Consider the following 15,173-nt stretch of genomic DNA (forward strand, 5'->3'; position numbering starts at 1 on the left):
AGACTACCGGTTGTCAGGGAAAACATTTTTACACTGACTGTGATGTTCCCTGGAAGGGGTCTGAACAGTCCAGGTGTTGGATCTGGCTGGATAAGATCCATCTGGTCATGCCAAACCCCTAGCGGTCTAGTGACCTTTCTGAGGGGTGGCCCACTGCCCCATCGCTTAGGATGGAGGCAGCTTAGGGCCTGTGGCTGGTGACCTGGGGCCGATCGTGTCAGTGAGGTGAGCTGTGGCTTGTCGCAGCTGGGCGGACAGTCATCGGGCTCCACCCACTGTACCCATAGAGTCCAGTAGAGGGCGGAGCCTGTGTGAGATAGAACGAAGGTTACGATATGGTAACCCTAGTTCTATTAGCACAGACAGACTCCTCTACGATGGAGCCCTGCCACTCCACCGCCGTCTGCTGAAGGGTTGGTTGGATGCTGAGCAGTGAGGACACCGCTACGCGGTACGCACGTACAGTAGCGACGTCCAATTGGTCGGCTACTTACAGTATTCAAAATTTCAGTGGGCGAGTACGTGCGTGTGATAGGAGGAGAGGTAGTACCCATAGAGTCCAGTAGAGGGCTCCGCCTGCGCTAATAGAACTAGGGTTACCATATCGTAACCTTCGTTAGAGTCTTTACACTCTTCTGCCTTCTGTTTGAGGATGCCCCACAGATGCTCAATAGGGTTTAGGTCTGGAGACATGCTTGGCCATGCACCTTTACCTTCAGCTTCTTTAGCAAGGCAGAGGTTGTCTTGGAGGTGTGTTTGGGGTCGTTATCATGTTGGAATACTGCCCTGCGGCCCAGTCTCCGAAGGGAGGGGATCATCCTCCACTTCAGTATGTCACAGTCAGTGTTGGGCAGTGATACGTTTCTGTAATATTACTTTTCCCAGTAACTAGTAGTGTAACTAATTACTTTTCTAAAACAGTAATTTTATTACAGTTACTAATCTAAGTAACTCATTACTGAATGCACCATCCTTGATGTGAATGCGAGACTGTGCGGCAGGTCAGAGGCACCGGGCTTTGTTGTTCATGTCTGCCAAAACTAAAAGAAGAACGGAGAACGAGGGAGAGAGGCATCCTTTCCACAGTTGTAAGTAGCTACTGCCATTATTGTGTCACAGTCAAAGATGCAAAGAACATTGTCGTCTAGTGTAAACTTTCAACTGCGAACAATTCTACATATAATTTATTGGAGCATCTGCAGAAGCAGCACAGCCACATGAACCTTACAAAAAGAAACTCCGGCAGCTACTGTCACTGATGCTTGGACTCGTCGGGAGAGAGTTGCATTAAAGCCTAGTTTACACTACACGATTTTTAGCCTGATTTGCCGGTCGGTGAGCTCGGCGACCGTCAGGCTGTGATCGGGGGTAAATCAGCGGTCGATCTGCGGTCGCCAGTTGTAGGACACATCACTGAAACATCACCAACGCCAGCCACATATCTAGCATACCAAATATCTGGAGGAGTCGGCCAACTCGACATCCACATCCAGCCAATGAGAGAAGGCAGCTGGTGAAACAGACAGCTACTTCTTCACTTCAAAACACTTTTTACTCACCTCCAGCTCTGTCTGTAGCACAGACAATCCCTGCTACCTGCGTGTACTAATCTATTCTTTCACCCATATTCTTTGTCTTTATAATTGCTATCTTTAATAAACAACAGCTGTTTCGAGTGCAGGTTTGCCAAGGCCGTCACTTTGTGTTCCAAAGTGGTGGGGACATTTAAGGGCTCATATGAAGGGTGTGTAAAAACTAAGTTTTATTTGAGTCTCGAGAACAAGTCAACAAGATACTCCAACACTATTTAGAAGAAATATTCATAGATGAAATAGGCAATTCGATTGGGGGGTCTGGTGGTCCTTCCCCAGAAGATTTTGAACATTAAACTCTTGATTTCCTGCATTCTAGAGACATTTTCTGCACTAATTTACAGTACAAATTTATATGAAGGGAAAGAAAATTCATGTGGCCGGTGACAATTCATTATATAAAAATATTACTGAATATGATGTGGTAATCAGCAGCTTGTTAAGTTTTTTTGGACAAGGCAGATCTGTTTCTTCTTTTTTTACATTGCATTTGATGTTTTCCTATTGTGCAAGCAAACCTTTCTCATAGAATGTTTATTTGCCATTTATCATTTCTTGCACGGCCATCAGCCGACGCTGAAAGTCACGTAGTATGCACAAGCCTTAACGTAATGTTTAGAAGAAAAAAATACTGAAGAGATACTGCTCTTATAAATACAACGGTAGTTCAAAAGTCGCGATTTACTTGCTTTTATTTTTTTATTTCAGCCGGTGGTGTTAATAAACGTTCTCCTCCTTGCTGCTGTTATGAATATGATATTAGTTAAAAAGTCGGGAGAGACTGCTTTGTTAGGGAGTGAAGGGCGGTGGTAGTGAAAGCAGTGTTTCCCATACATTGATTCATTTGTGGCGGCCCAAAAATAAATCAATGTATGGGATAATTATCAACACTGACCGCCACGAATTGATTTTCTATTTTTTTTTACTAGGTGTAGGCCTATTTAAAATCACATTTGATTGAGGAGCTGCTTTGAGGAGCATATATTTGTGCAGCACCCCCTCTCTCTCGCTCTCTCGCTCCCTCTAATTCTCTCTCTCTCATGAACACTGCTGCACAAACCTATCCAATGTAGTGAACAACAGTGTGGATTTGTGCATTTTATATTGAATAAATTTGGAGCTACTCCAAATTCTTCTTTTCCTCTCCCAGAGAGGAGCAGGAGGGTTAAAGATCAACTTTTAGCAGACTGCTGAAGAGACCCCAACGGAAAGGGGGTGGAAAAGGTCGCTTTCTCTAAGTGCTATTCATGAGCAGTTGATCGTAAAACTGGCACGTTTTGATTCCGAAGCTTGCCTGACTGTTAAACTGACTAAAGGGACACTAACCAGCGATTAGCATTTATAGAGGGGGGCAGGAAACCTTAAACTTCCCCATTTCCTAAGGAAAGATTGTTTTGGGTTAATTTAAGCTTTCTTCATGTAACCTGAGCTCCCCCAAGTGGACGAAATAAGTATTACATACCATTGTCGGAAATGCTGTTAAATGTATAAATGTCATTCATTATTTAACAGGACCAATAATGTGACAATTGTTTTCCTGTTACCAAATGCTTAACTTAGAACGGTACAACTGTTTGACCATTGAGGTTTGATTGTGGAAAATATTTGATTATAATACGCGCAAATAGATTTTCTTTTTAGACATTAAAGTTTAGAAAGGCAGTCCCTCGGGAAACCGGAAACGCCCTCTGGGGAACCCCAGACAACAAAAGACCGACACACGACGTTGCTCTCTCTCTTCTCTGGCTCTTCTCTTCTCCTCGTGCTCTGGTCTTCCGCTCTGCTCTCTGGACGCTTCGGCACGCGTCCGGCGTGCCTCTTCCAGCAACGCCATAAGAGTTTGACCAGCGCAACGAGGCCTTTGTTCGCTTGAAGCTACACACGCAAAGTGCCGCGACATCGATTTGCCCCTCAGTTCCAACACCAAAGATAGAATATACCTGGGTGGTCGAGATTAGCAATTAGCATTGGTCTCATCAGGCCACAGGACATGGTTGCAGTAATCCAGTAGTGTGCTTGTTTTCAGCAAACTGTTTGCAGGCTTTCTTTTGCATCATCTTTAGAAGAGGCTTCCTTCTGGGATGACAGCCATGCAGACCAATTTGATGCAATGTGCGGCGTATGGTCTGAGCAATGACAGACTGACCCCCTACCCCTTCAACCTCTGCAGCACTGCTGGCACCACTCATACATCTATTTCCAAAAGACAACCTCTGGATATGACGCTGAGCAAGTGCTCTCAACTTATTTGGTCGACCATGGCCTGTTCTGAGTGGAACCTGTCCTGTTAAACCGCTGCATGGCCACCGTGCTGCAGCTCAGTTTCAGGATCAGGCAATCTTCTTATAGCCTAGGCCATCTTTATGTAGAGCAACAATTCTTTTTTTCAGATCCTCAAAGAGTTCTTTGCCATGAGGTGCCATGTTGAACTTCCAGTGACCAGTATGAGTGTGAGAGCGATAACACCAAATGTAACACTCCTGCTCCCCATTCATACCTGAGACCTTGTAACACTAATGAGTCACATGACAACGTTGAGGGAAAATGGCTAATTGAGCCCAATTTGGACATTTTCACTTAGGGGTGTACTCACTTTTGTTGCCAGCGGTATACAATTTAATGGATGTGTTATTTTTAGGGGACAGAAAAATTACACTGTTATACAAGCTGTACACTCACTACTTTACATTGTAGCAAAGTGTCATTTCTTCAGTGTTGTCACATGAAAAGACAGACTTGAATATTTACAAAAATGTGAGGGGTGTACTCACTGTTGTTAGATACTGTAGGTGCAGACCCAGTAGTCACTCTGTATGCAAGCATTAGTGACTTGAATTTGATTTGGGAGGTTACGGCTTCTGATACCTCAGTCTCCATGAGAGGAGTAAATGAGGAGAGTCAAGTGCCAATGACCTGGGAGGACAAAGGAAAAGATGTAGTAGGACTGCTACATGTTAGGCTTGGTGTTGACCCTTTTGCATCATTGCCCAAGGGAGAGGGAGTGAGACATGTATAGGGACTGCTACATAGGAGGTTTTCTTGTGACATGCTCACAGCGTGGGAGCTGACTGGAGCGGAAGTAGTTTAGAGAATTAGCTAATTATAGCCGCCACTTTGCCTGTGAAGAAAGCAAAAGGTATCGGCAGACGGGTTTGTGGGCGGTGGAGGTGGAGGACGATTTAGTAACGATTTAAAAGTGGAAAATGATTTCCTTGAGTCAGTGGCACTGCTAATTCGGTCATTATAGAAAGCAGTTTTGGCAGCACTGTTGCTGTCGTTGAGAAGGAAGATAGGATGCATTTCTTATCCCTTTTGTTTTCCACCATTGTCTTTCAGTGACTCTGAGATTGGTGCACAGCCTGCGGATGGTATCAGTCAGCCACGGGTCGGACTGGTTTGGGCGAGCAGGCTTGGTGAATAGAGGACACAGGCTATCCAGGCATGAGCTCAGTGTAGAGCACAGAGATTGTGTGGCATCATTGACCTTGAGTGAGGAAAATGTGTTGAGGGGTGGTAGAGCAGAAGCTACCACTGAGGCAAAGTGAGTGGGAGACAGGTTGCGGAGGTTGTGAGACATGTTGTCCTGAAACAATGGGCTGTTCCTGTAGGCATACCGTGAACTGAATGAAATAGTGGTCAGACGTGTGTAGAGGTGGAACTGTTTTGTATTCGGTGACACAGTTTGGACAAGAACGAGGTCGAGCACCTTGCCAGCTTTGTGGGTCATGGGGTGAGAACCAGTTTTAGATCAAAGGACTGAATCAGTGACAGGAAGTCTGCTGAGTTTGATTTGTCTAAGTGAATGTTCATGTCACTGAGGATGGCCATGCTGAAGACAGCAGTGTGTCTTGCTCGTCCACAAAGTTATCTCTATCTGTCCTGGTGGATGGTATATGACAATCACAGAGACCTGTACCATAGCGGACACCAAGACAGCATGATATTCGAAGGAGGCATATTGATTCGGGGGTAGCAGTTGTGTGAATTTCCATTCGTTGGAAATTAAGAGCCCAGTCACCCCGCCTCCCAGACAGACGGGGGGTGTGGGTGAAAGAGTAGTTGGTGGACAGCACAGCATGGGCAGCAGAGTTGTCTGGTTTGACCCAGGTCTCAGTGAGCGTCAATAGCTCGAGAGATAATGTATTTGTATAAGCATTGATAATGTCAGCTTTGTTGACTGCAGACTGGCAGTTACATGACCCAAAAGAGAAGTAAACAGATGTGGGTGGTTTCTGTTTTAAAGGCGTGAGGAGTGCCTAATGGCATGATACCTCTTGCGTGCACCAGAGACACAGGAAACAGGAATGGCATGGTAGCACATGGGGTAAGTGCAGTTTTTGCTGGTGGCTTTAGGTGGGTAGGTGAGCATTGAAAAAGTTACCCTTGTTGGTGGCTTGCTCCGTGGACTCGCTGGTCATGTCACGCTGACGCTTCAGTGATAGGTTTCATTGAAGAAGAGTGAAGTAGTAGGAGTCTAATTGCATACAGGTGTTGTGCATTAGGACTGATTGCACTCAGCGGAGATTGTCCTCCAGATTAACAAGACAAGTGGTTGGTTTCAGTGGGTGGGACACACACCCAGTTGTTTGAGTTCGCTCAGCCGGCCTTTAGTTTCATTGTATTTCACTAGCAAGGACCAATCAACAGGTATGATTAAATGATTTATTAGTGATCGAAACAGAAAGATGTACGAGGCTTGCGGTTGCCGAAGAGACATTTGAAAGTGTTGTGGGGAAGCTACGATAGGAAAATCTGCCATAGCACCGGGCACGACGGACCCCCTTATAACCCTATGGAGAAGAAGAAGATCAGGAGGCAGGAGTTAGAACATGTGGATATTTATGGAAATTCTGGCGATGACGTGGTTGATGTGTGGTCCTGCTCCTGAAACTCTGCTAATTAGCACCACTTAAAGGTTTTGCAAACTGTGTACGGTTGAACAACCCACAAACATCTGGAATTTCTACTCCACATTGATAGACAACATAACTTGGAACTATGAACTCTGTCAGTTAGTATTCAAATTGGATTACAGTTTGAGGTTATACTGCTTCCATTCTCATCACTAGCAGGAACTTTAGTGATATATAAAAGCTGAGTATGCAGTAGAACATGAGAGCCAGTGTCCATGTTAGACAGAACATGCAAGGCTAGTGCAGACAGCTGTTGAGTCAATGAGGTGAGCAGTGTGCTGCAACCATAGCAGGCTGAGTTGGACAAAACACAGCAGAGTTCAGTAAAGAATCAGATTTTGATCTGCTTTATTGGAGTCAATACAATCTTTTAAAATATGCTCAATACCGATCCTCACGATCTGCTTGGGACATCCCAAAAAACTCAGTTAAAGTCGTAAAATTAAACATTGCCACAAGCAGCAATTTTAAGATGGTACAGAGTCGGAATGTGCTAAAGTAAAATTATGGTATGTTGGTTAGCCAGCAAGTTGCCCCAGAAGCAGGTCTTTGTGCAAAATGCAAAATCCTTACACACTGATGTTATTGGGTGGAGCCACACAGGAAATTGCCTTTAAACATCCATGTATTAATAATAATAATAATCTTTATTTGTAGATCACTTTTCAAAAACAAGTTACAAAGTGCTTTAACAAGTGTAAAAACAACACAATAATGTGATTCAAGAGTCAAAGGCTGTGACTGTGTGGCAGCATTAGGTTGGGGCTAGGTGGGAGCTATACACCACCACGAGCCCCAACATATCCCCATCAAAAGAAATATCTGACATGTGACATTTACAATTGTAAATTATTTTATTTTATCCAGCTTCTGATTCCTCAAATCCAATTGCCCCCCCCAATTACCATAGCAACCAAGCAGCACAAGCAATATGCACTTGGATTACCTGAGTGAGTTTGTCACTCAAGATATATTTTCTTTTGAAATCTTGTTACTCAGTTTGTAATGATATGTGATAGAAACTAGCAACGGCATCTCCCGACAAAACAAGCGAACAAAGGAAGAGAGGAAAGCGAGCGGGGAGAAAAGTGAAACTAAATAAGATTGGAACAAAGGATTTCCCACTCCCTCGCCTACTTCTGGCTAATGTCCTATCGGTGGAGAATAATATGGTGGAAGTAAGACTAAGGCTCGCTCAGCACTGGGAAACCAGAGACTTCTGTGCCCTCATCTTCACAGAGACCTGGCTGCATAGCAGCGTACCTGAGGAACACCTAACACTTAACACCCAGCTGATTAAAAGGGTCAAGCCAACAATTAAAACACTGGTCAGATGTGGACAGATGAATCTACAGCAGCTCTACAGGACTGTTTTGGGAGCACAGATTAGAGTATGTACAGAGAGGCCCGCCCAGGACCAGCACTTTGAGGAATATACATCATCAGTGACATCATGCATCAGCAAATGTGTTGATGATGTGTTGATCACCAAGACTATAAAATCATTCCCCAAACAGAAGGCCTGGATGAATGGAGAGGTGAGGGCTCTATCCAGAGCCAAAAAAGCTGCATTTCGGTTGGGTGATAAAGAAGCTTATAGCACCGCCAGGGCGAGACTGAAAGCTGGCATCAAGGAGGCAAAGCTGAGACATTAGAGACAGACGTCAACACCAACAATACCAAAGATATGTGACTGGCCATCAAAAACATCACAGGCCACAAAAGCAGGAACTCCCCCATCATATGTGAGACCACATTACCCGATGAACTTAACACCTTTTGTGCTCGCTTTGATCTCCTCAACAAGGAGTCAGCTGTAAAGTCTACTCCACCTCCAGAGGACCGGCCACTGTCAGTATCCACAGCAGATGTGAGGAGAGTCCTGCAGAGAGTGAATATGTCCAGTCTGAATGACTACTGCCCTGTGGCACTCACTCCCATTCTGATCAAGTGCTTTGAGAAACTGGTTCTTCAGCTCATAAAGAAAAACCTCCCAGCCAGCCTGGACCCTCATCAGTTTGCTTTCAGAACCAACAGATCCACAGAGGATGCCATCTCCACTGCCCTCCACTCAGCCCTCAGACATCTTTAGAAAAACAACACCTACATCCGATTGCTGTTTGTGGATTTCAGCTCAGCATTCAACACAATCTCCCCCATGAAACTGATCCGCAAACTCAGCACTCTGGGTTTAATAAAAACACTCTGCAACTGGATTTTAGACTTCCTCACAAAGAGACCCCAGTCAGTTTGGATTGGTGGACACACCTCCTCCACTCTAGTGCTCAACACCGGAGACCCCCAGGGCTGTGTGCTCAGCCCCCTTCTGTTCTTGCTGTACACCTACGACTGCATTCCCAGACACGGAGAGAACACTGTTATGAAGTTTGCGGACGACACCCATCATCGGCCATGTTCTTGTCAGCTTTTACCGAGAAGCAATTGAAAGCATCCTGACTGGAAACATCACAAACTGGTATGAGACAGGAGGGCTCTGTGTTTTTAGTCAACAACTAAACAATATTTCAACAGTATTCAGTTTTCACATCAAACTGGAGGGATAATAATTAATAAGCACTCTAATAATACATTCTAAATTTAAGTAAACTAAAATAAATAATTAATTTCAGATAAAAATAAATAAAAAGTGTAGCTTGAAGTGATGAAGTGCAGTCTTAACCAATTTACATCAACACATCTTAACAAATGAACAGCTGTAATGCCTCCTCTTCTCTTTCATTCCCTCTTATAGAGCTACTACTGTTGAATAATTCCTTGTTGTTTCTTAAGTGGACATAAATTGACATGTTTGTTCAACTTAAATTGACATGTTTGTTCACTTTGTTGGTTTGCTGTAGTTTATCTAAAAACTCACCATGCTGTAAGTGTTTGTAGTGTAGCCATTGGGAGAATAAATGTGGTCTTGCTGGGTGAAGGTGTTGACCACTGTCATTATTCTTTCAATGTAAGGTTTGACTACTAAATGTTTAATGAGTGTTTACCAACTAGTATTTCATTCTTATATTCTGTGTGTTATTCATGAACCTGTGCCTTTTCAATGTGCCAACATGAGCAGAGCAGCTGCCTAACAACCGTAACATCCTACTTTCTCTTGTTCAGTGAGAAACATGAGCTCTAACTTGTCCTGCCAGCTAGGATGCCTGTCGGAATGCACAGATTTGATTGGCTAAGCAGAGTCACATGAGACGATTGGAGTACATGCGATTGGTCTGTGAGTTTCCTGGTCCGCTAAACCGGTACAGTAAATGCTAGAAAAGCAGCTCAGGTTAAAAAGAAGAAACGCTCCGTCACGAGGTAGTAATTCTCAATAATAAATCCGCTGTAGGTCTGAGTCCGGAGAGGACGGTGCTGGGTCCGGATCCAGCCCGCGGTCCGCCAATTAGTGACCTCTGATATACAATATAAAAAATGATGTCATTGCAAACCCTTTGTACTCCTGAGAAGATCTCATCAGGAAAATAATAATCGCCTTTGCCAGTGAACCATGAGTTTGTAGGGGCTAAAATATCAAATAATTCAGCTTAAGGTTCAGCTTTGTTTTTTTACATTGAGTTTTTTTTACGTTGACTTTGTGACTTATTACCTCGTTTTTTATAGTACTATGTTTTTCTTTTACTCACTTGTATGTGCAGATGTTCTTTTTCTCTTCTTTGGTACATCATAATCCTCCCTGTATCTGGTGACAATGTAGTTCTTCACTTCACCAGCAGGAGTGTCCAAATGCAGAGACACTGGCTGGTTGCTGTTATGGTCGACTGTTGACTTCAATGGAGGGCAGGGCACTGTGGAAATAACAATAATTAAAATGTTGATAACAATAATAATAATAATAATACTGCACATAATTTATTCCCTTTCTGCGGAACAATAGATTGCATAAAGCTGACCTTTACCACGTTACAACAATTTTCATGGCAAGTTGTCTTGATAAAGTTCTACTACTCAGTCAGATATTGGGAGACAAAAATGCTTTATTGTATTTAAAGGTTTTGCAAACCTTTGAACTATTCTATTCTCATCACTGGCAGTGTGGTGATATATAAAAGCTGAGTATGCAGGAGGAGAAGAGAGCCAGTGTCCATGTTAGACAGAACATGCAAGGCTAGCGCAGACTGCTGTTGAGTCCATAAGGTGAGCAGTGTGCTGCAACCATAGCAGGCTGAGGTGGACAAAACACAGCAGAGTTCAGTAAAGAATGGATCATATTTTGGTGTTTCATTGGTTGGAGCTGCACAGGAAATTGCCTGTAAACATCCATGTATTAAAAACAACTCTGTAAATTTCCTACAATAATGTGCAATTAAACTAACAGCATCAAGAGTCAAAGGTTGTTTCTGAAACCACTGTTTACTAGCCTATTATGGTCCACTGCACCCTGCCATTTAATGTTGGTGTCCGACTTGCATGTTCAAAACACCTAACCTATATAGTGCCCTCAACAATATGTACAATGGAATGAAAAAAGTAGTGTCTGTGCCAACTTTTTTCTATGGTCGATTAAGCTGAAAAGCGGCCTATTCCCCAGCCGATAGATCGGCGTATCTCCAGTGGGTGGGTGATTAAAGCCTTTAATAGACCTATACTCCGGTGCAGACCCGTAAACGGACAGCTGCAAACACTACTGAGGCGGGCCACTTCTGTTTATTCTACTTTCTGGAGACTGCTTGGCTGACTTGTTCCACACATGCGCAGTAGATCTGTTTGTGCCCTAGTAGCGTAGTAGGCGTGCGTCACAAAAACTCAAGTATATCCAGCCATAGGTCTGCAGCCCGCAGACCTGATGGAAGTTGACGGAAGTTGAACTTCCAAATATGGTTTGTCCCAGAAGACACAGCACACAAAACGTGATGATGTTAATCTTGGCTCACGTACAGTATAGATCCTAATGTTAACCGTTTTATTCTTTAGAGGCCAACAACAGAACTTTAAATACACTTCTGAGAAGTTTTGAGGCGAGAAATCAACTGTGTAGAGGTTGAATATCGGCAGTCTGACGAAAATTGACGGCGAATCGAAAATGTGTTCAAATGTTTTCGGAGTTGACAAGTGCCGACCATGGTGCCGGCGGGTGTCAATATATAGCTACAGTAACGTTAACGGAGGCTGCACAGCAACACAATGGAGGTTAGTCATATCTGCTAGCGGCCGATGTGCGCCACTGTAGGGTTAACGTTGACCGGTTGACATTGACGTGGATACAATCAATAACTTTAGGCACACACCCTGTGATGGTTAGGGTAAGAGTAATATACTTCGGGGGGCTGTCAGGAATAGTTAACCAGCTAGCTCCGGTTAGCTCACCCAGGTCCAGTCACACAGACCACTGCAGCCAACACAGCAGACGTGTCCAGCAACAGCTGAACAATAGTGTCAATGTTCGTAACGCTATTCTATCATTAAATTCTCAGTAATGTTGTAAAGTTTTAACCTAAATCAAGGTACATCTGGCTCGTGATGTACAGAAGATTCTTGGTTTGTGAAACTTAAAATCTCTTTGGAGCAAATAAAATATACAACAACAGTGTGAATTGAAACACTGCTTTATTATTGTCATTACGCTGTTATAAATAAATATTTACAGTATTAATATACTATAATAATAGTATAGAGTAAATATTTACGCATAATGTACACTGATTGGTACGTTGACACTTATTTATCGGCTGTTTTTTTTTAACGGCTCTGCGTGGGCCGAGATAAACGTCATCAAACAAGCTAGGTAATGACAGCTTACACACTGCCATTCACTTTTCCATACTTCACCGGTCTTGTGCCGAGTTTTGCGACATGACGTGCATGCATTTTCGGCCACACGGCATGCACGTCGCGGTTCTTTGTAGGGCTATTCCAAGTAGACAATTGTTTAAAAACGATATAATATTCTTTGCGTGGTTCATCAATGGTGATCAATGGTCCGAACGAGAATCTGGTGGACATAATAAGTGGAGGATGACCATCTGGCAACAAGAGACGGTGATGAGGGTGAAGATGAGGATAGAGAAAGGGAGCAGCAGCAGACCACTGTGGAATGCTAACTGGCAGAGCTCATTCAACCTGCTTTTACTTTTTGCAGTGGTATCATATATGAAAAATGATGTCATTGCAAACCCATTGTACTCCTGAGAAGATCTCATCAGGAAAAATATAAATCAACTTTCCGAGTGGACCATGAGTTGGTAGGGGCTAAAATATCATCCAATTCAGCTTAAAGTGATACTATGTGATACTGCAGAGTTTGTTGTTAAATATTTAAATATGTATTGAAGCAAAATACTTTTCTAAGCCTAAATCTAAGACACAAAGTCTAGTTTATTTATCGGTAAAGGAAAGGAAAATTGAGACAACAATTAGTGAACAAACATCATCAAACAAACAATATGTGTAAGTTAAGCACACAAACACTGCACCCAAAACACAACAGAGTAAAAAACTAGGGAGTTATTTGATATCATATGTACAAAAATACAGTGACTGATAAGCATCGGTTTTCATTCCTTTCAAATCTAGTTGATTTATACAGCATTGAAACCCCTCACAGAAGTTAACACAGGTCTTCACCTTGCCTGGTCAAATAACTTGTTTCACAATCCCTTAGACCTTTAACAGGCTGTTTCTCAGTCATCGTCACAGCTAGAGTCCCGTAAAAAGTCCAGCATGTTCGAATGTACCGCTGTTTGTTTACTTTCTCTCTCCCACTGCTTCGAGCGCTCCGAGCAGCTTTGTTTGTGCTAAATTTACAGACCTAGGGGCTGTGTAGGAAAACCGGATTTTTTTAAGAGCACACGAAAAAGAGAGAGCTACCTACCCATGAGGAAATATTGGCCAAATTTAACAAAAAGTGTATTGGATTAAAATAGCAAAGTACCCCTTTAAGCTTCAGCATTCAGCATTTATCCATATTATTCCTCTTTTTACAGAAAAATTGTTTTCCCTGGGAAGGACTTTGTGACTTATTGCCTCATTTTTATAGTCCTATGTTTTTCTTTTACTCACTTGTATGTGCAGATGTTCTTTTTCTCTTCTTCGGTACATCATAATCCTCCCTGCATCTGGTGACAATGCTGTTATGGTCTGTTGACATGAAAGGAGGGTAGGGCACTGTGGAAATACCAATAATTACATTGTTGTTGATAATAATAATAATACTGCACAACATTTAGTGGCTTCCTGCTGAACAGTATATTGCATAAAGCTGATCTTTACCACTTGAATCGTCAGTCTGTTGACAGCCACCCTTGCTGCCAGGCCATGGTCTTGATGGAGTGTCCTCTGCTTCCTCACAGTTAAGTGAATGAAATGAATCTTCATCACTTATTCCCTTGATAAATAAGAACAATATAATGGAAAGTAATCAATCATCTCATTATGCCATGCACAGTACATTAACCTATAGAACATTATTTCCATTTTATTTACTGGATCTTTTGGAAATGGTGAGTTCACTCTCAGTCATCCCACACTTACTCAAGATTATTCAAACAGCTTTTCACTGAAAGCAATAACAAATAGAGTTTAATTCCCCAAAAACCTTAAATATCCAACAAAATTTAAAATTCCATGCAGCCTACATGACTGACACACTTTCTTGATCACAACCATCACTTTTTACTCTAATTCATTTGTAGTGAGCTGGGGGCTGGGCAAAGTGTGTGGCCGCCCCCAGCGCACGGTTCAAAGATGGACAAACAGCACTACAGAGCACATTTATTCACTAGGTTGTTCTTCTTGTGTAATTCTGGCAGTGTAGACATCGTTGGATGCTCGAAGAAGTGGGAAATAATAATAATAAATAGTCATCTGGTTTATTAAAAGTAAGAAGAGAAGTGGCATCTGGACAAATGGAGGACTAACGTTACAAGTATAATTTAGAACGAGCCGACAGCATGTGGATCTTTGTCGTCAAAGAAGCCTAAATGTCACACTGCCTGTCTGATTTGTTTTGTTTAGTTTAGGTCTCTGTGAGTTTTGTTTATTGGTCAGTTTGGTATCTGTTATTTAGTCTGTATTTTGGGTTTCATTCCTGTCTGTTTTCTTGTGTCCAGTTTACTCTGGGTGTTTTTGCTTGTTGGTCTGATCCTGTCTGTTGTCTCTTGTTGGGGAGTCTGTTTGTGTTGTTCTGTTATCTTGTCTACTTTGTCCACTCTGTGTTACTGGTTCAGTCCATGTTTTCTGTTTTTGGGATTTGTTCCTTGTTTTGTTTCCCCTGTTTAGCCTTGTTATTTACAGTGTTCATTTGCACATTCAGTTTATCTCACTTAGTACCTTTTCTGTCTCGTATCTTGGCTCTGTGTGTTTGTTAATGTCTTTGTATTTACTCCTTGTTCTATGTCTGCTTTGTTTTGGAGTTGTCTGCTCTGTGTTCTGTTTAATCCTTGTTTCAGTCTGTTTCCCCTGTTGGTTGTAGTTTATGTGTATTATTTGTGATCTCTCTGCTTATGTTCTGGATTAGTTTGTTATTTAATATTCTGATATGTTCTGTCTTCTTTTGATATTATCGGTGCCTGCCTTAGTTTCCCTACTGTTGTGATTGGTTTCTGTCTGTTAGATGTCAGTTTATGTTCCCTGTCAGTTTCATTTATTCATTTGGTTACGATTTGATCACTCGGTGTTAACCTGTTTTGTTCTGTTCAGCCACCTTAGTCTGTTT

General features: G+C 42.6%; 1 protein-coding gene across 1 annotated transcript in view; it reads right to left on the reverse strand.

Annotated features, from left to right (window-relative positions):
* The window catches only part of LOC119912877 (interferon-induced very large GTPase 1-like), a 34,492-nt gene that overhangs the window by 10,239 nt on the left and 9,080 nt on the right, over positions 1–15,173 (reverse strand). The window contains 3 exon segments of the mRNA XM_038732105.1: positions 10,147–10,308; positions 13,520–13,624; positions 13,730–13,844. Coding sequence (XP_038588033.1) covers positions 10,147–10,308; positions 13,520–13,624; positions 13,730–13,844 — 382 coding nt within the window.

The sequence above is a fragment of the Micropterus salmoides genome, unplaced genomic scaffold, assembly GCF_014851395.1.
Source record: "Micropterus salmoides isolate LMB-PRFRI ecotype aquatic unplaced genomic scaffold, ASM1485139v1 Ms_hic_scaffold_2, whole genome shotgun sequence".
Lineage (NCBI taxonomy): Eukaryota > Metazoa > Chordata > Actinopteri > Centrarchiformes > Centrarchidae > Micropterus > Micropterus salmoides.